At 28.7% G+C, this 21,353-nt stretch overlaps 1 protein-coding gene across 5 annotated transcripts in view; it reads right to left on the bottom strand.

Moving 5' to 3' along the window:
* The window catches only part of LOC111634550 (thioredoxin-related transmembrane protein 1-like), a 33,116-nt gene extending 12,156 nt beyond the window's left edge, over positions 1-20,960 (bottom strand). The window contains exons 1-4 of one of the 5 annotated variants that reach the window (XM_023379346.1): positions 20,786-20,960; positions 7,283-7,398; positions 4,477-4,522; positions 4,212-4,340 (exon numbers count right to left, since the gene is read on the bottom strand). In XM_023379346.1, coding sequence (XP_023235114.1) covers positions 4,212-4,340; positions 4,477-4,522; positions 7,283-7,398; positions 20,786-20,937 — 443 coding nt within the window. In that variant the 5' untranslated portion in view covers positions 20,938-20,960. Of the gene's footprint in view, positions 1-4,211; positions 4,341-4,476; positions 4,523-7,282; positions 7,399-17,475; positions 17,645-17,989; positions 18,165-18,449; positions 18,491-20,271; positions 20,295-20,785 lie in introns of those variants that run through there. The other 4 variants (XM_023379349.1, XM_023379347.1, XM_023379345.1 and 1 more) reach the window with 4 other exon arrangements.
* Between the last annotated feature and the right edge of the window lie 393 nt (positions 20,961-21,353).

Raw genomic sequence — 21,353 nt, 5'->3', positions numbered from 1 at the left:
GGACTTTCTGTCCTAAAACAATATCATCAAAGCTCAACGGCAATGTCAATGGCATCTTTCAATATCGTGAATAAACAATGAATGATTTTCAGGCTGTAAGAATAAAGATTTTAAACTGCATTTTAGATTTGTCTTTATTTCTTTTCTGAACTCCTTTATATGGTATCTGATTTTGTACAACCATGTATTTCCCCTATCAGCATATTTTGTAAATAATTTTTTTCCTACATAATCTTCCTCTCTATGCCTTTACATACTAGTATACAGTGAAAACTGCTTAGGCGACCACCTGCATTCNACTGAGTCGAATTAATTAAGTCGGAAAAAAGAAAGTGTGCATTATAATCGAGAAAATGCGAGTATTGTATTAATCTTTAAAATAAAATACAATACCAATATAGCCCTATCGTTGAAAAAATTCGCTTATTTTTGCTCACCTAGAGTTTTGCTTAGTAGAAATGGTTAAAAAGTACGCAAAATGCGTACGGAAATACGTTATTACAGGACCACCTGTATTGGACGACCACCTGTCTAAAAGACCAGTTTTTGAAGGAACCGTGGGTGGTCGCCATAGACAGGTTTTACTGTACATTCAAATTTTGGTGCTATTCTGCTTATTAATTGAAACTACAGGGCACTATAAATAGAAATACTGTAATTGTAACCACCTTGAATATAAAAGACATAGTATTCTATTTGAACTTGTGCAAAATGATAAGACAAATCATAACAATTTTGATAGAGCAGGTGTTCACATAATTCCGATAACTGAGAAAGAGAAGAGAAAGATTTCTATAGCAGCAACTAAGAGAACTCCTAAAACTAGGATAGATGAGTATCAAGACATAAGAAGTAAAAAAATAACTACAGCATTGAATCAAGAAGGAATGAGGAAGGAAATGAAAGATATTTGGGACGAAGGCAAAATTATTAAAATGAGAGAAGAAAATATAAAACACACAAAGTACTCAAGGATTTATAAGAAGATTTTAGAGGAAGAGATTGTTAATGGTAAAGCTTCAAAAAGTTTGCCAATGGCATGGAGATATATTCTTAATAGGAAAATTCAGGATATAACTCCTTCAGGAAGTAGAAGAAAAAGGAATTGGATAGAATATGGCAGTCAGAGGGCGAAAAACTGGATTTTGTGCATTGATTATACTTTGGAGTAATAGTTGTTTCCGGTGGTGTAATCAGTTAATGGGTGTTTACAATCTATGTCAATGTTAGTAAGAATTTGATTTGTGAGTTTTGTGGATTTTAAAAAAGAAGGTAAGATAAAGTGGCAGAAGGCACTAAGTTAACTTAGATGTTACTATCTAGCTGCTGGAATTTTGAAATGTTCTAGAACAATGGTTCCCAATTAGTTTTTCCTGCATACCACTTAAAGAAAGAGCTCAAACTCATGTACCCCTTATAGCAGAAATTCATCTTAATCCATACTAATATTATAAATTCGAAGGCAATTCTGTCTGTCTGTCACCTTTTCACCTCTAAATTGCTGAACAGGTTTTAATAAAATTTGGAACAGAAATAGCTTACATGTTGGAGATGGACATAGGCTACATTTTACTGTGAGAAAATATCTTACCCCATGAGAAAATTCAATATAATGCGGGCAAAGCTGTGGGTAGACAGCTAGTGATAAATAGAAGTTTTTTTTTAATTTATTTCCTTTAAAATACAATTCTAATAATAATGAAAATAACATAAGATTATTTAATTTTAATGTGACAAATGTGCACGATTTTCTTTGCACAACTTTGTAAAATCTGGTTGGTTTTTGGTCAGCTTCAGTCTCGAGTCATCTTCAAGTCGAAGTTGGTGATGACGTTTAGTTTTCATGTTTGCCATGGCCGAAAATCCGCTCTTGCAGACGTATGTTGTGCAAAATGGTAGTAAATATTTTATTGCCGCTTCGCTGACATGATAAATTCTAGCCAGATTTAGAAGTGAGATGTCGCAACTGATTATTAAACTCAGTCTCATTATACTCTGCGAGAAGTCACACGCAAGAAATAACAGCGACAAAAATTTTCAAAATTAATTTCGCAAAAACAAATTGTGTTAATTGTACAATTTTTGTTTCTTGCATAAGAATTTCATTTAGGTATTGTCACAAATGCATTTTTTTGATGAAATTTTTAGAATATTTTTAGTTATAAGTAAACAAATTTGTGCATTTGACATCATGTTGTAAATTGTTGAATTTTTGATGGTCCACCCATTATTTTTTTGATTGCTTCATCTCATGCATTTAAATTTTAAATCGACTGATTTTAGATTGCCGCGCGTACCCCTTCATGCAATTTCGCGTACTCCTGGGGGCACACATACCACTAATTGGGAACCATGGTTCTAGAACATTAAGTATTTTATGTTCTTATTTCAAAAAACGTTCTAAAGTTCTTGGTTCTAATTTGTTTAAAGAATTTTCTTGGGTAGTTTAAAAATAACACAGCATTAATCTCTGAGGACAGACAATATAAGTCTAAAAGTGCTTGGTGTTAAACATCATACACCAGTAAAGCAGTTATTTCTGTTTTACCATTAATAATTTTACATTTCTAAAAACAATTTCAACAATTTTAGAGATATTCTTTTCCATTTAAATAAGTAAATTAGCTTAAATTAAATATTGAAGATGGGAAAACAATTGATTTAATAAAATTATTTCTTGTTATTTAAAAAAAAACTTAAAATTCAAATACTTACATATAAACTATTTAATTTAATTAATAAAAGACAAGATGGTATGTTTAAACACTTGAATTCAATCAATTTAACATTATTCTTACCAACTAAAACAGTGTAATGAACAAATTTTCGGATTGAATTAGGAACAAATGAGTCATAGACCGAGAATGATTAGCTACTGCATCGGGGTCAGAACTGATAAGAGAGTGCATATAAACGGGTAGAAGAAAGCACTTCACTTGTTGTGGAGATGTCTGCTAGTATGAAGCGAGGAGAACGATTTGAAACCCCAGAATAGGCTGAATCTTGGGGTAAGGACTCATGAATGTCAACAACTTTAGACTTATACCCAGCTAATATCCCAATTAGCCATAACAAGCAGACTGTTTAGTTATAAAAAATCTGTACATAACTAATGTGTTTGACCAAGCCATTCTTATATTATATTAACTATATAACTGGATTGCTGTATATTAGATCTCTATGTAATACATCTCTGTAATCCAACAAATGGTAGACTGACTCACATTTGTTGGATTACAGAGACATATTACATAGACATTCTTATATATTTAGGTATGGTGACAAAACTATCAAAGTATTTGATGTTGCATATGTTAGAACAGACTAAGTTAGAAATCTCAGTATATACAGTAGATCCCCCTATAAAAGCGTTTCCTATAGTTATGATTCCTATAAAAATTGTGGCATTATCCGTAAACAACGGTAAAAATAACTCCTATAATACATAAAACGTCATCGGGCAGCCGAACTACTTACCCGCCGTCCGTAGCGCCACGCTACGGAGAGATTTCTATCGTCTGGACAGTATTATATAAATTATATATAAATTAGGTACTGTACATATAATTATATATTAATTATATATAAATTAGGTACTGTATATATAATTATATATTAACTTAATTTATTGTAACTTTATTATAATTAAATATATATTTTTCGCCGTCTAGCGTCACGCTACGGCGAGTTAGGCGACCTATCGTCTGTCCAGTACTGTAATTTTATACATTTCTTGTGAAAGAAACATTTCTTATTTAACGGCCATAAAAATTATTTATATTAATGATGTCTCCAAAGGTCAACGAAGTTTTCGCAGAAAAATAATATCAGAAATCGCGGCCGCAATTTGATGCGCTGTTCCGCGACAAAACCAAGCTTTAGCAACGAGCGTAGTCAAAGAGTACACACTCGGTAAGTAATCCTACAATTTTTTGTTTATAACGTAGTTTATACGGATTATTTTTCAAAAAATATACGTATTTTGGAAATGTTGAGTCGAATTAGTCTAGAATCGATTAATTTTACGAAAGAAAACCTTTCAAACAGCCGTAGTCCGTAAACTATGATTCCTACAAAATTGATTCATAAAGAACGGAATGTATCTACCGTCTTATAGGGGGATCTACTGTATATTGTTTATGGATGCTAAAAAAAACATTTAAAACATTGTAATTTTAAATTTCTATATAATTTTTTCATAATTAACTTACTGTATAGACTGAGGTGCTTTCCAAGATGAAACTGTATCAAGACTTTTCCATTTTTCTTCTTCTATAAAATTCATTAACGAATCTTTATCTCGTGAACTTCTGTATTGCCGAAAAATTCCATCCTTAACACTACATAATTCAAGTATATTTGTTATTAAATGTAATTTATTTTTTACAAAACATAATGGTTTCTTTTAGGTTTAATATATTTATTTCAAATTTGAGATTTAAGAAAACTCAACAATAGAAAATAAAGTAAACTTACTGGTAAATAGTAGGAAGTGCTGTAACCATGAAACGACCACTCAAACCTGTGAAATATTATTATACATTTCGTAAAACAAATATATTGTATAATAAAAATTTATTTACATAACTCGAAATTACAGGAAATTAAAACCAAAACCTAAACGCCTAACTAAGTATTTTCTTTGAGAAATTTCTACATTATTTAATTAAAACATTTAAAATTACTTTAAAATTTGTTATACTGTAAATGTAACAGCTTAGTCTGATACATATTTGATAGAACTTAATTTGTCATGTTTTCTAATTAATAAAGTTTTGAAAAAGCATGGTAAAGGGAAGGCACAGTCATGATACTTGCAGTGCAATGTCATGGACAATTCACTTCAAAATTGTGATAATGCAATGTCCTGTCTACTCTCACTATTTCATGTAGGAGGGAATTCCAGAAACTTTTTAAATGTACCTTCTATTTCCTCCCCAATAACAATATAACACCCAAAATGTAATGAGAAATCAAGAATAATACAAAATTCATTTACAATGACATTTAAAAAATGTAAAATCTTGGTATAAAAAATGTTCAATATTGTATACATTATATATGATACAATAAAAGTACAAATCCACATGGCCTTAGATTATGTGGATTCATATGAGACAGTGCCTTCAAGGAGGGCAGAAATGGAAGAGCAATGCATATGAAGAGCAGGTACTCGCAGACAAAGTCATGAAGGTTGAGCATTCCACAAAAAAATATGATGATCAAAATACATAATACATTCATATAATGAGAAAAGACTCAATCTTAACCTGGCTATATTAGAGTGAACAGTGTAAGGTAAATAACAAAACTTATTAAGGGTAATATATAATTTGTTGAGTTCCCTCAATACTTTTTCTAGGAGAGAGGGAAAAGACATGACCCATATTGGGAAACAACAGTCGGTGACAGACTGGAAATTGGCAAAAAAAAAAAAAAGAGAAACATAATACAGTTTTTGAAGAGATTGTACTACAGAAACACCAAAGGATGCTATGTTGTATTGCAAGAGATTTGATGCTTTTGTCAATGTGACTTAAAGGAAAATTGAATTTTATCAATGTTTATTCTAAGGTTAACTTTGGAAAATAAAGAAAATAAAAGATCAAGATCAGTTTGAAGAGTGGAGGAATGGTTATTTAATATTTTAATATCATCAGCATAAGAAATAACAGAAGATATTGTGTATATAAGCCAAGAAAAACTGATTGCTTAATATGGAACCTTGTTGTATGCCACAAAGAGGTGGAAAATCCAGAAACTCTTGATTGCCTATTTTTATTTTATGAGTGCATATAAGGAAATAATTGTTAAACCAAGAACATTAAACAGTGTAATATATCAAAGTACTTGTGTAATATAGAAAGAAGTAAATTGAGAAAGACAGAATCAAAATCCTGAATAATATCTATGTAGGCAATAAAAACTGCATGCTTTTCTTCAAAGCTATGAATTATGATGGATAGCATGTCAGTTAGATTAGTTGTAGTAGAATAGTGACAAGTTCACAATGTTGAATAGGCATGAGTTGTGGAAAGCTGGAAAAGTAAAGTTTACAGTATACACAAATATGAATATGAATTTCTGTCTTGTTTTCAGGTAGAAAGAATATTAAATATGGTCAACTGATTGGGTATAAAGCTAGTTTGAATTATCCTAGAAAAGAATTTTGATGGAACAATGGCAAATTAGGGTTTCAGTAATTAAAAAAAACATAACAACAACAGATTTCTCAGAATAATGGATATTTTCTCCAGGTTCTGCCAAATCAATGTAATTTTATCTTTTCTCAGTAGATCCAGAATAATGAATATTTTTGTAATAAGCCAAATTACTACCAGATTACATTGTAAACTTTGCACTTTGCATTCTGGAAATTTGTATGGTTTGATGATGCATTTGATACACATCTGTGATATGTACAATTGAATAACTGTACAAAGAGAGACATCAGGCTGATATGATTGAACAAGAGTCACCTAGTGAACAATCTGATGCCAGTCCAAGTATAGTACCGACATTTAACGAGGCCGTTGAGTTTTTCCAAGTCATAAAGACCTTCCTGACAAGTTTCATCATAAACAAACAGGTTGTACATAACATTGTTAATACTGAGCAGTTGTTGTATTCAATAGGCAGAAAAGTGGCATCAAGACAAACCAAGGTGAATGAGTTTTTTAACAAATCACGAAGTCAAGTGAAGTGCTAATGAACAAATGTAATTTGCCTCTTTTTGTGCTTACAGTATATAAAGTTTCTGTCAACATTGTCAACAATATACAACCTTGTAACATACATGTTTCTATAAAATAATGAATAGAGAACTTGAGAGACCGAATAATTTCAAGTATAGGTATTTCTTATACGTAGGGGATTAAAAAATGAAAATTTTTCGAATAATGAATATTTTCCTAGGCGTGCAGGAAATCAGTTGTTCACAATATAACATATTCTTAGAACAATGGATGATTTTCAGAAGTCTGAGTAATCCATTAAAATGAAATTCTAATATATTACAAAATAACACCTGTTGAGCCAATCATCAATAAATGATACCAAGTTCTGCCCTGATATTTTAGAAAAAAGCCATTAAAACCACAAGATGAACAGTTTTAATGTCATTTGATACTTGTCTTTTATAACATTTTTGATTTTACTAAAATTCTAAATCTAACCAATATAATGATTTATTTAACACCTAACTTGCTACAGTATCTAGAATAACATTATTTATATAAAGAAAAGCATTAAAAATAAGGCATTCCATTGTAATTCTGCTTACCAGGATTTACCGTTACATCTATTTGTCCTACGTGAATTCCTAAATCTTCACTCCAACTTGCAAAATCCTTCCATACAGGATCTAAAGCCTTACATGCAGGGCACCATGGAGCAAAACTTTAAAAAAAAAAAATTAATTAATTCTTATTATTTTAAAATGTTTTAAATTTAATTCATTTAAAAAATATTAATTCCATTGAATATTACAAAAAGTCAGTACATTATAGAATGTAATTTTTATTTTAAAAAAAATCAACAAATTTGTCTTTTATGATTAATTGTAATGATTTTTAACAGTAGCATTATGTTTTCTTTCAAGCAATGTAGGGACTGTTAATGCGTCCACAGCTAAGAGGTACGTATTTTTCACGAAAGTTTCTTACAATAAAAGAAAGTTAATGCTAATATTTCAATTTATCCTTCAATTAATACTTCAAGTTTATACTATTATTCAATTTTTAAAATAAATACAGATAAGTTTTTGAATAAATAAGATATACAATTCGATAATAATCAACTATTTTATTTGATGAATGGCATAAAATAGGGCGAATATTAAAATTTATTTCTTTTCTTCTTCAAATAAATCATTTCTTATTGTTTTTTAATAACATTTACTAGTAATTTTAAATAGTTTAACATATAAACATGGAAAATACACCAGAATAACAAGGATAAAACATAAAATTAAAGATCAACTACTTTAAAACCTTGGCTATACTCTGCTCTCACATATAAGCAAAAGTTTTAAAAGAATGTTAAGTTTTTCATGGATAAGACACGCTTATATGTAGGCCTGGAGCCAAAGTTTAGGGGTATGATTCTAGAATAAAAACAAATAGTAAAGAAACGGCATCAGAAATAACATTATTTATGTAAATTTCCCTGTGCTATGTACTAGAATTAAATTACTTAACTGTAAAAATAAGAAAAACTTGAAGTGATGTTACAAGAAATTAGTTTTATCGGAATAAATTTAAAACACTTAAAATCTAAACACATTTCAGCTTTTCTGGCTCATTTTCAGGCCATACAAATTCTTTAAAATTAAATATTACATATTCTAGAAACATTCCAATTAAATTATTTGGACTTTTTCTAGAATGTGCATTAAAAATATATTTAAAAAAAAAACATTAACAACATTCTGAAAATGAGCCAGAAAAGCTTTCAAGCATTTAGATTTTAAGTGTTGAGAGATTTCTACGCCAATAAAATATAACATAATACAGGTTTAATAAAAAAAAGTTGCAATTGCTATAAGGAATATTTCCTATTAAATTTAAAAAAGAAGCTAGGAAAATTATTCATTAATAAAAATTCTATAACGAATACGTACATCACACATTAATATTAATAATAATAATAAAATAAAAATTTTAAGTTAAAAGCAGAACAATTTAATATCTTTTATAACTTTAATGTTGAAAAAAAATACTAATAAAAAATATGAAAACAGAATATTGTTGAATTAATTTATAATTAAAGTATAGAATATGTTTAAAAATTCCCTCAAAATTTAATAATAAATCATTTGTTTCTCCATGACTAGCTACAACAGCTGGCATTCATCCTTAGCATTTATTTTTTTTTTTACAATTAAAAAACATTTTGGCATTCTGACTACAGAAAGCAAATTTACTTTACCAAAATGATGAATAAAACCTTCTTTTAGATGTAACCTAAATATAAAGATTTACTGTATACTAAAAATAATTCACAAATTGTCAAAGATGATTGATTAACATCTGTTTTTTTTTTTTTTCATAATCCTTCTTTAATTGTATTAAGAGTAAATCAAATAGAAGGTTAATCAACTGAAATATAATACTTTGTGTGTTCTTATTGTAATTCAAACATTATTTAATAAAAAGTAATTGTTTTAAATTCAGTAATTCAATAGCGTATAGAAATAGTTCAGTAGTTGTTTACTAATCAAATCAAACTAGAAGCTATTTTTTTAATTACAAAAATGAAATTATTAGCAGTAAAATATCTTATTATACATATACGAGTGTCAAAAAAAATTGTCAAACTCGATATTTAAAACAACGTAAATGCATTTCACTTTAAAGACAATGATGTAGTTTTAATGTGTCTTTATGAATAATGGATGCATTTTTGATAAGAAGAATGTATAAGATGAATGTGTCTTTCAAAATATTTTAGTTTTAAGGTTCATAAAAAATCTGTAAACAAAAAGAAGTGTCTTTTTCTCTTTCCGGGTATTCTTTTATGCTCTTTTCAATCTTTATGAATTGTAACTAACTCGACCATAAATTCAGTCATCAACTTTACAGTAAGCTGTAACTAATATTAAAACAAAAGCTTTAACTCGTAACATCCTATAAACACCATTGTTTAATTTACACTCAATTAAACAGCATCTAGAAGCACGGTACAGAATTATTTTTGAAATTTTAATTTTGTTCTGCAATATAATATAAAGTGCAATAAATAAAAAAACAAATTGCAGGAGAAACTAAACGATAAGATTATTAAAGAATAGAATATATTAATCTTTATACGAACAGTTCTCGGTTACTATGCTTTCAGTTAATGCAGCCGAAAAACGAAGGACAATTTTCATACTATATGCCATTTCTTTCAGTATAATAAAGTAAAAAATTATTAATTCAATAAAAAATATTAATTTGACGATTTTAAACAACATTTAATTCTCTTCATTATTCATAGTTATTTTCATTTAACTTTTTCTAAGCTGAGAATTGTTATAGGTTTTCCTTATGACCTTCAGAAACACATGTACACTTATCTATAATCTAAAGACAGAACTCATAAATTTAACTTATAAATATATCTCGTCTTTATATGAATAATATACAAGTAATTTCAAAGTTAAAAACTAAAAAATTTCAATTATTGAGTGTTTAGTCTGTTATGTAACACAATATACAAGCCGTCAAAAATATTTTTCCTGATAGACTACATTTTTAATATAGCACCAAGAGGAAAAAAATCAATTAGCACCAAATTGCCTACCCATTTTCCTAGAAATCAGTTATTTAGCACATTCTGTACAATCTCAGCATAGTAGGGCAGTGCTCTGTTCTGTTAAAAATCAGACCTTCCATATTCTCAATCTATAAAAACACAAAGTTCTTTAGCATATCTAGGTATGAAATGCTTGTAATTGTTGTCTCATGGGAAAAAAACTGGACCAACAATTTGATCTTGTATGATGCCACATCAGACATTGACTTTAAGACTGTTACAAATGAACTATGCCAGTTCATGAAGATTTGCTGAGCTCCATTCCAACAATTAAGGCAATTCACTACTCCATAGATATGAAAAGTTGCCTAATCAGAAAACAAAATGCTCTTGAGATAGCCGTCACTTTCACAAATGAGGTCTAACACAGTGGTAACAAATTTTGTGGCTTACCGAACTAAAACTTGGACATTGTCACTTCATGAAAATACTAAAAACATCATTTTATCCTGATTCTTACCAAAAATAGTCGTGTTTGAAACCCCATAGTTAGTTTTTTGACACCCTGGATGATTTATCTGTGTATTAATTAATACAAAACATGCTAATTATTCAGAGGAATAATTTCTGAAACTTGTGTATCAGCTCCTATAAGTTTAATCTGAAGTTTTTACATTTCTCAATAAATTGAATTTGAAAGATAAATACAAAAATTGGTTTCTATGCCAGATACACCAATGATGTGTTCATCATACAAAGGAAATGGCCTGAAATTCAGCAATTCATCAATGACATCAACTTTATGGGCTTACTTTAAAACTTGAGCAGGAGAGCAACACTGAAGTGCACTTCTTGGATGTCTCTTGCTTGGAAATGGTGCAATTAAGACCATGATATATAGGAAGCCCTCTCACAATCCTCTTTTATTCCCTTGGGCTCCTCATGATCTACTCAATTACAAACTAGTGGCCTTTAAGGTTAGGATTAGAAGAGCCTACATACAATGTGAAAATGTCCAGAATAGAACTAAGGGGTTGGACTCCATCAAATCCGTAGATCATCAAATACCTGATCGAGGGTTTTAGGCTGGAAACAAATGACAAACCAAACAACACAAGAACCAAATATATGATATTTGACTATATCTCTCTTCTCCATAACATCAACATAATGATCTTGCAGCACTGACTACAAAATCCTACACAATGACAAGGAGCCTCCCAACCCAATGCTCATCTCAGGTGTTTATTATGTTCCCGTTTAAAATCACAGAGTTATGTATGACTTGCAATATATTGGAGCCAGCCTGAAATCTCTATATGCAAGATTAACACCTTAGCCACTGCATGAAGAACCTTTTCTGAGATAAATTATATGTAACCTTCAAAATACTCTTATTATATATGTAGGAATACTATTCTTATTTCACTTATTTTATTTACCTTTGTTTTTCATTTTATCATCATAATTATTATTTATGTTCATTTATTCTGATTGTATTTGTCCTTTTTTTTATATATTTTTGGAGGTTAGTATTTTTATTTGTATTGTAAATGGTCCGGCTTCATATATACTCTAGAACTTTTTTTCAAATTACTGTTCAGTTCAATATTAACTTACATTTTTTTGGGTTCTACATGAGGAAGTTTGGTTAAATAAAGCTGAAAACATTATAGTAATTCAAGTTTTTGCTGTGATTTATTGTTTCTGTGTGGTTAACTATTTTTTGGTTAAAGCAAATGATCCAAATAATCTATTATCTTGAACTTTATACATATAAAATGCATATAATTATCCATATGTTTATTCTATATAATAATAAATTACTTAAAATATTTAATAGTTAACTATAAATCATATGATTATTGTTTATAACAAAAAATATAAAACTTGAATATTACAGAACAATTTCATATTTATTTTAAAAACTAACAAGAAAATGCAAAAAAATTCTATTAAAACAATTCATCATTTTATAAAATTATAAACATTTAATAACAATAAACTTTAAAAATATTTATCTATCTTCAAACAAATCTTTTTTATACATACTTTACATAGTTTACACACTGTTAACAATGTCAAAAAATATTTTACTATACAATAAATGGTTGACATGCTCCATTTTACTCTGTTTACTAGAGCATAAAAAGATAAGACCTTTAGAAAATCCCCAAAGTGCTTATTTTCTCATTAAATTAAACCATTAAATAATATATTTTTATGATTCTTATATTTACTTTAAAGTAAAATTTAACAAAAAAAGCAATCTTTATTATTCCTTATTAAACCTGTTTTCATTAAAAAAGTTTCCCCATCATTAAACACAATAGTTTGAACATAACTCCACTTCCTGTCAAGAACTCATTTTCCTCCTGACAAACTATTTTAACTCAAATAATTTAGCACAGTACTGTACTTTATTTGCCGCAGGGCCAATACAATTCGTTGAATCTTAAAAAACATTTATATTACTCGGAAAAATATATCTATTGCAGATTAATATAATATAAAGTAGAAGTTATTTAAGTGTATATTTATTTATGATGTTAAATAATTAAAACAACGCTTGCTTATTTTTTTGCAAATTGCTCTTGCCGATTACTTTATATAATGTACTAGACGATAATGTATTACGTAAGTTAATAAAAGTTTAATTTAAGATTTCTAAGAAGCTTAAATTTAACTTATTAACAGGAAAAATCAATTATTGTTTTTTTTTTTACTACAAATAACTTAAGTAATAACGATATTTACTGTTGATCTATAATTATTTTAATTAATTGCAATTAACTAATTAAGTAACTTTTAAAAAGTTTAATTTAAGATTTCTAAGAAGCTTAAATTTAACTTATTAACAGGAAACATAAATTATTGTTTTTTTTTTTAAATTAATTTCTTCGTCACTTATTTAAGTCCTTAAATATTTGAGTAAAACTACCCAACAGTTCCGCTGTTTTGAATACAAGTCGATCCCCCTATAACACTGTCGATAATTCCGTTTTATACGAATTCCATGTTATACGAGTCACTTAGATTTTACAAATACGCGTGCCGGGCTGTGAACGGCTCACGTATTTGTAAAATCTAAGTGACTCGTACAACATGGAATTCGTATAAAGCGGAATTATCAACAGTGTTATAGGGGGGTCGACTGGTAATTAGCATTGACATTCTGCATCACGTCCTCTTTCCTATAGCGAATTTTCCTGGTTACCTATCAAATNAAGTGACTCGTACAACATGGAATTCATATAAAACGGAATTATCAACAGTGTTATAGAGGGGTTCAACTGTATTTCAAAAATATTTTTTCAAACTGAAAATTTCAGTATTACACACTTTTTAATTATCTAATCTGAAGATGTTTGAATACAAAAATTTAAATTCTGAACTAATAATTGAACATATTTAAATTTAAACTATAAAAATTATATAAAAATTCCTACAACACATTAAAATAATTCCTGCTATAAATGTTTTATAGAGTAGATGTTTCTAGACATTTCACTGATTAAAGGAAAACTATTATAAAACATATTATCTTTCTGATGAGGTAAAGATTTCCTTGCTTTTAGCAGATCTTAGGTTCAGTTTTTGTTAGCCTTTCCACAACTGTTGATATATATATAATATTCTATTGTACAACTTTGTTCTTTTTTAACTGAACATTACCTGATGATGATCATTTAACGTGGCTGAAAATGCTAATAAAGTTATCGTTGTTGAGCACAGAACATTTCAAAAAAGCCACGGACCAAAAATCAACCTTTTGATAGCCAGAGCTAACTCTAGGGAGCCATAGTCAAAATAAAATATTAAAATTATACAAAAACAATTAAACTTCAATAAGTTAATTATTAAAATATTATGTTTAAATAAAATACAAAAGTAAATTTGATAAAGAAATTTTGAGTCTAAAAAATTATTTAAATTACTGTATATAGATTATTTTATTTGTTATCAGACAATATACATAGTTGAATTTGTTTCTTGTATATGAAAACATGTCATTTTCATTTTTTTCTGAAGGATGTTTACTATTAAAGTACAGGCTTATTGCACGTAGATGTTTAGAAAGCATTTACTGTAAAAATTTTAATTTTTAACATGACCATTTGTTCACCTCTGAAACTGGCATAAAATTGAGTGGGGAGCTAAACTTAAGTATTTTGAAAAAAAAAAAGCAATTATATATATTAATATTATACATATACATGTTTTGACTTTGAAGATTGCAATCAGTTGACAATAATGTAAAAATATGACGATCTCTCATTTAAGCAACTCCCAGTTATGAAATGTTTTTTACTAGCCCTGGCAGAAGTCTATGGGAGATAATGTCTAAAATCTCTCATCTGAATGACTCTCTCAGTTCTACACCCCTACAAATGTTTCAGAATAATGTATTTTCCCTTACATTTGTGATTGTCAATCACAAGAACAAAGTGGGGTTACTTTGCCATAGTCAAACAGGTGCCCAGGAAGAAAATAAAGCAAAGAGGATTATCATACTGGGCATAATTAATATGCTGGCTATACGTTTAGATAAAACAAATGATAATGTCATAATTCTTTAGCAACCATTGTCAATTACAAACTCGAAGCCTGTTACTGGTGTGCAAATAACTTCAACAAATGAAAAAGTAAAATTTCACGAATGTTTTCGAACCTTCAAGAGTTCTTCTTCGGGCGGCGACAAATTTCCATTAGAATGCCATTAAATTGGTATGACATTCTAATGGAAAAAAGTGAAATTTGGAGATTTCACTTTTTATTTTGAATTTAAAAGAAATAATGCTTTTAACTGTAATAATTGATACTGAAAGAGTTAGTTAATTTTTAACATTTTTCCATTCAAGCTGGTCAATTTCTCTTTTGTACAACTATCTTACTTATACATTACTTTTATCATTGCTACTTTTAGAGTAACTGAGAAGTCAGATGTATTGTATATTATTCAATACTTAAAATTTACTAGTTCTTTGATCAATAACTACATCAACATAAAATCAAGTTTGATAAACATATTCTTAACTTTTTCTACTATGTATTTTCCCAGATATTTTTAAAATATCTAAAAATGTCAGAAATCAAGACTATCATTTTAATAGACTAATATGCTAAATTAATCTTTTTTATCTTTTTATGTTTTATAATTAAATAATATGTTGGCATACACGATCATCTCTTGGGTATAACAACTGCATAGCTATTCTGGATGTTAACAAATCTTATATTCTGTGTAAACAATACTGATATTTTATTGGCTCATGATAGATAATTGCTAGGGAAACTTAGCCCACTGGCTGAGTTTTCCTAAGAGTAGAAACCAAAATGTAGATAGGCTTGCTTGTTTAATTGCCAATAAATAAATTTATCTTTTAATTGAAAAAAGTTAAATAAGAGCAATAAATATACAGCACTCTCTCTTTTTTGAAAAATAAACATACTTGCCAACCTTCAGAATGGATAATAGCTGGGATGTTGGTAAAAAAATGCTGACATCATAAAAAGCAAAAAAAATCCTTTATTAATTAACATTAATATTGCAAAATGCTTACATTAAATACCTTTAATAAACAAAATTTAATGTTATCTCTGCATATGCTTTCTTCTAAAGCTATTGCCATAAATAATGTCAAGTGTATGGCAATAGCTTTATACTCTTGAACATCACAATTTAAAAAAGTTCAAATATTTAACAGGACATATCATAATTCTATGCCTAGAATTATGATGTGTTGTCACCCAACTTGATATGTCATGAATCTTGATATTGCATGATGAGTCCTCCTGTTATATGCCTTTGTAAAATGTTTTGCTTTGTTAATAATTTCTTTTGTTACGGTACAATGTACTTATGACAGTTGCTATCAATTAGTTTATTCACTTTCAGTGCAATTATAAGGACAATAATTTTACTGGTTATTTATTTCCTATCTATGTCTTTTTCTTACCATACAGAATATCTTTTCCTTTTAATAGTAAAGCTGATGATGCATCATCAGCTTTTTTGGGTGGAGAAACTATAGTGCTGCTCCAATAATTTGGTATAACTATAAAAGTAACTCGTTTCGTTCTTCTGATGAGTCAGCCATAATTGATTTAACCACCAACATGATGGCACTAAAGTTACCAGATTTCAAGATGCATTTATATTTATATTTTCTGACATTTAAAATTATCACATTTGATCTAAAATTCTCATACATATACCAACATACATATATAAAAATATTCATGTTGTTTCTTTCCCAATTGAAGGAATTTGATAATGTAATTCTGGTTTGCTTCAGTCATTCATAATAAGATACATACAACGTCTTTGGCATATATATTGATGTTAGACTCATTAAATGAAGTGTTTACGTGATAATATCAAAATTCTTTGAAAATGTTGACAAAAGGGAAAAGTTGAGCATATGAAACACCGCTAGCCAACACCAAATGCCGACGGTTGGCAACTATGAATAAAGTCTATTAAAATATGACCTCTAATAACTTAACACTGCGTTGAGTAATAACAATCCACGAAACCTTTTTTTTTATAACAGTGTTTTCTCAAAATATGACCAAAGTAAGATTCAAATATGAAATCTGATAAATAAACCAATTTTGCAAAACTGTATAAATTAAGAATTTAATTTTGTATTACTAGTAATTTAATAATATAAATATCAGCACAACAACTTATAGTATAAATATGAAAAAATTTCTTTCACTAATATTATCTATGGTCAAATTATTATAATTATTTTTAAGAATCCAGAATTATTTAAAGATACACAAAATCCAAATACGTGAAAATTATTAGATCATTTAAAACAGACAGAAATAGGTTTACCAAATTAAAGGATACTTAAAAATGATTAATTCTACCATTCTCCAACTATCACTCTATCCTATCCCATCCAGAAAAGTAAAATGAATGACTTCTGTTAAGACCGATATATATATATATATATATATATAAAGATAGGCATACACCCGACAATAACAGTTTAGTTAAAACGTAAGACCGTCCTTCGAAATAAAGGACAATTGCCGACCTTAGGCAGAAAAGATAATTTTGTAAAATACAACCCAATTAATGCTCGTTATTATACACGCAAGAAAACAGCTTGAAATAATTAAAAATACAAAGTTAAATACAATTACTAGCATTTACTTCATTTATGCTTTATTTTAATAAGAGAGTTTTTAAACAAAATTAAGATTTCTAAAGAAAGCACTTACAAGTTCATACGATTAAATATTTTTCACTTTCGAAACGAATGATCTTTCCCATATCGTTACAAACAATTCCTCAACAATTGAAATATCCTAATTTACTTACAAATTATATCACAAGACAAATATTTTGTTTTTTGTTCCAAACAATTATATTATAATTAATACATTGGTGATTTGATTTAATTGCCTTCATCCAAGATTTATGATCACAACATATTAATTTCCAGCAAAACCTCGTATTTACTTACAATTCAAAGTGCAAAGAATAACTTGGTATCACATTTAATATCATAAATAAGCGACTAAATATTATTTTCATACACACCATATAAGAGAATAAAATCTCATTTATAACAAACAATATTAATTTACTAAATTCTATTTGTAAAAACACAATTAACTTTATTCTAGTTTGTTTATGCAGAAATAAATAGAAATCAAAGGGAAGAATGTGAACATAATAACATTTACTGTATATTTTTAGATAGAAAAAACATACAAAATGTGATTAACTTACAATTCGACCATCCATTCACCATTTAATATATCTGACCAATTATCTTCGTTTAAAACTATTAAATTCCCTTTACAATTAACTACGGTGATAATTTGAAGAAAACTTAAAAAAACGCACACGTGCCATAGAACAGACTTCATGGCTCGCGCCATCTTGGATGGCAGCCCCGCCCCGAATGAAGAAATATCCAAATGATTAATGATATTTTCATTATATATTTTCCCGTTTTTTAACCATTAAATTTTCTATAAATATCAAATGATTTATTTTCAATTTTTATAAAATTTTTATTTCGGCTTCTGTTAAATGTATTTTTAAATTTTCAATATTAAAATATAACCATTTTTGAGAGAAGACATTCAAATTATAAATATAAAATCGCTAATTAATAAATTAAATTATTTGTTTCGCACGATATTTATTAATAATGTCATATATTAATTAAAGTTACAATACTTACAATACTCGGATAAATTCAAATAACATTAAATATACAGCGCCATCAATAAGTAGTGATTGTTTCTAATTCCATCCGCCTGCGGGCACTAAGAACACCTTTATATTAGCAAGTCCATCGTGGGTTCGGCTAAACCCACAATGGAGCGGCCGGATATTGAGGGATGGGGCCCGACGTATTCGGACCGGCCACTTTCCGAAAAATTCTTAGTCTTTTCAACAATACAATATACATTAATAGTACAATAATTGAAATATAAATGTGTAACCCAACATAATGAAGAATAGATCTCTTGATTGAATATTTAATTACAACATAGCTACCCAAAGCTGATGGGTTGTCATTATAAAATGGTTTTTATTCTCTTCTTCCAGGAAATTGTTTCCTGCGATAGTTAGAGACTGTTCCGTAACATTTTTACCTCTACAGCAGTTATGATCCGACTATGGCTCCCGGTCCAAATCCGCCCCGCAAACACATTTCATACATTACTTACAAATGAAGGAAATAGGCCTACTTTTAATGCCGTATATATGAAACATTCAGAATACAAGTGCCCGCCATGTGCGCAATATGGCTTGCGTTATAGTAGACCACGGTACATCACTTTTTCCTATTTAAAATATGCAATTTCCGGTTATAATTAACTCTTGTAAGAAACTAAAATTATATTTTAAAATTAGTTCATACGTATTGTGGCCAGATAGGCAAAGAGATTAAAGCCTTAGTTCCATTTGCAAGTTTGAGTGGCAAAAGATGGCGGCAAAGATGTAGGACTGTGGTGATTTCTAGTAACCGTGAACAAATCAAAAGGGAGAGATAAGGTTAAGGAAAGTTGGATTATGACAAGAATGCTCGGAATACTGTCACCGAAACTATACCACTTCAGGACGTCATGGGATAATGCTAATTCAACGGACGCGAACATCGATACCTTAATTGAACGATTTCGACTGGAAGAAGACAGATTGAAGGAAGACGACAAGAAGGAAGGAAACAGAATGCCCTCATTTCAAAGCAGAAAACGCAAGGTAACAAGGACAGAAGTCAGCAGAAAAATTCAAGAGTCCAGTGTTTCAAATGCGGACAAAAGGGACACATAAAGAAATATAAATCAGGGCTGTGGAATCGAATAAAAATCTACCGACTCCGACCAAGAACGGACTTGTTACCGAAAGAGACCCGGAAATTCTGACGTCATCAGGTGACCTCAGAATAAAAGATTCAATAAATAGAGTTCTAATAAAGATAGAACGTAGAAACTTTTTATTTCAAAGCTAAAAGACTCCTCTAAGTAATATATAAATATGGATTCCGACTGTTATATATAACAGAGGGAAAGTGTAGCGCTCGGTCAAAAAATGTCCCCTCCAAAATTTTTNCAAATACGTGAAAATTATTAGATCATTTAAAACAGACAGAAATAGGTTTACCAAATTAAAGGATACTTAAAAATGATTAATTCTACCATTCTCCAACTATCACTCTATCCTATCCCATCCAGAAAAGTAAAATGAATGACTTCTGTTAAGACCGATATATATATATATATATATATATAAAGATAGGCATACACCCGACAATAACAGTTTAGTTAAAACGTAAGACCGTCCTTCGAAATAAAGGACAATTGCCGACCTTAGGCAGAAAAGATAATTTTGTAAAATACAACCCAATTAATGCTCGTTATTATACACGCAAGAAAACAGCTTGAAATAATTAAAAATACAAAGTTAAATACAATTACTAGCATTTACTTCATTTATGCTTTATTTTAATAAGAGAGTTTTTAAACAAAATTAAGATTTCTAAAGAAAGCACTTACAAGTTCATACGATTAAATATTTTTCACTTTCGAAACGAATGATCTTTCCCATATCGTTACAAACAATTCCTCAACAATTGAAATATCCTAATTTACTTACAAATTATATCACAAGACAAATATTTTGTTTTTTGTTCCAAACAATTATATTATAATTAATACATTGGTGATTTGATTTAATTGCCTTCATCCAAGATTTATGATCACAACATATTAATTTCCAGCAAAACCTCGTATTTACTTACAATTCAAAGTGCAAAGAATAACTTGGTATCACATTTAATATCATAAATAAGCGACTAAATATTATTTTCATACACACCATATAAGAGAATAAAATCTCATTTATAACAAACAATATTAATTTACTAAATTCTATTTGTAAAAACACAATTAACTTTATTCTAGTTTGTTTATGCAGAAATAAATAGAAATCAAAGGGAAGAATGTGAACATAATAACATTTACTGTATATTTTTAGATAGAAAAAACATACAAAATGTGATTAACTTACAATTCGACCATCCATTCACCATTTAATATATCTGACCAATTATCTTCGTTTAAAACTATTAAATTCCCTTTACAATTAACTACGGTGATAATTTGAAGAAAACTTAAAAAAACGCACACGTGCCATAGAACAGACTTCATGGCTCGCGCCATCTTGGATGGCAGCCCCGCCCCGAATGAAGAAATATCCAAATGATTAATGATATTTTCATTATATATTTTCCCGTTTTTTAACCATTAAATTTTCTATAAATATCAAATGATTTATTTTCAATTTTTATAAAATTTTTATTTCGGCTTCTGTTAAATGTATTTTTAAATTTTCAATATTAAAATATAACCATTTTTGAGAGAAGACATTCAAATTATAAATATAAAATCGCTAATTAATAAATTAAATTATTTGTTTCGCACGATATTTATTAATAATGTCATATATTAATTAAAGTTACAATACTTACAATACTCGGATAAATTCAAATAACATTAAATATACAGCGCCATCAATAAGTAGTGATTGTTTCTAATTCCATCCGCCTGCGGGCACTAAGAACACCTTTATATTAGCA

Source organism: Centruroides sculpturatus, unplaced genomic scaffold, assembly GCF_000671375.1.
Source record: "Centruroides sculpturatus isolate CEXI.00-Female unplaced genomic scaffold, Cexi_2.0 scaffold861, whole genome shotgun sequence".
NCBI classification, from domain to species: domain Eukaryota; kingdom Metazoa; phylum Arthropoda; class Arachnida; order Scorpiones; family Buthidae; genus Centruroides; species Centruroides sculpturatus.
This window is presented reverse-complemented; position numbering and strand designations above follow the sequence as displayed.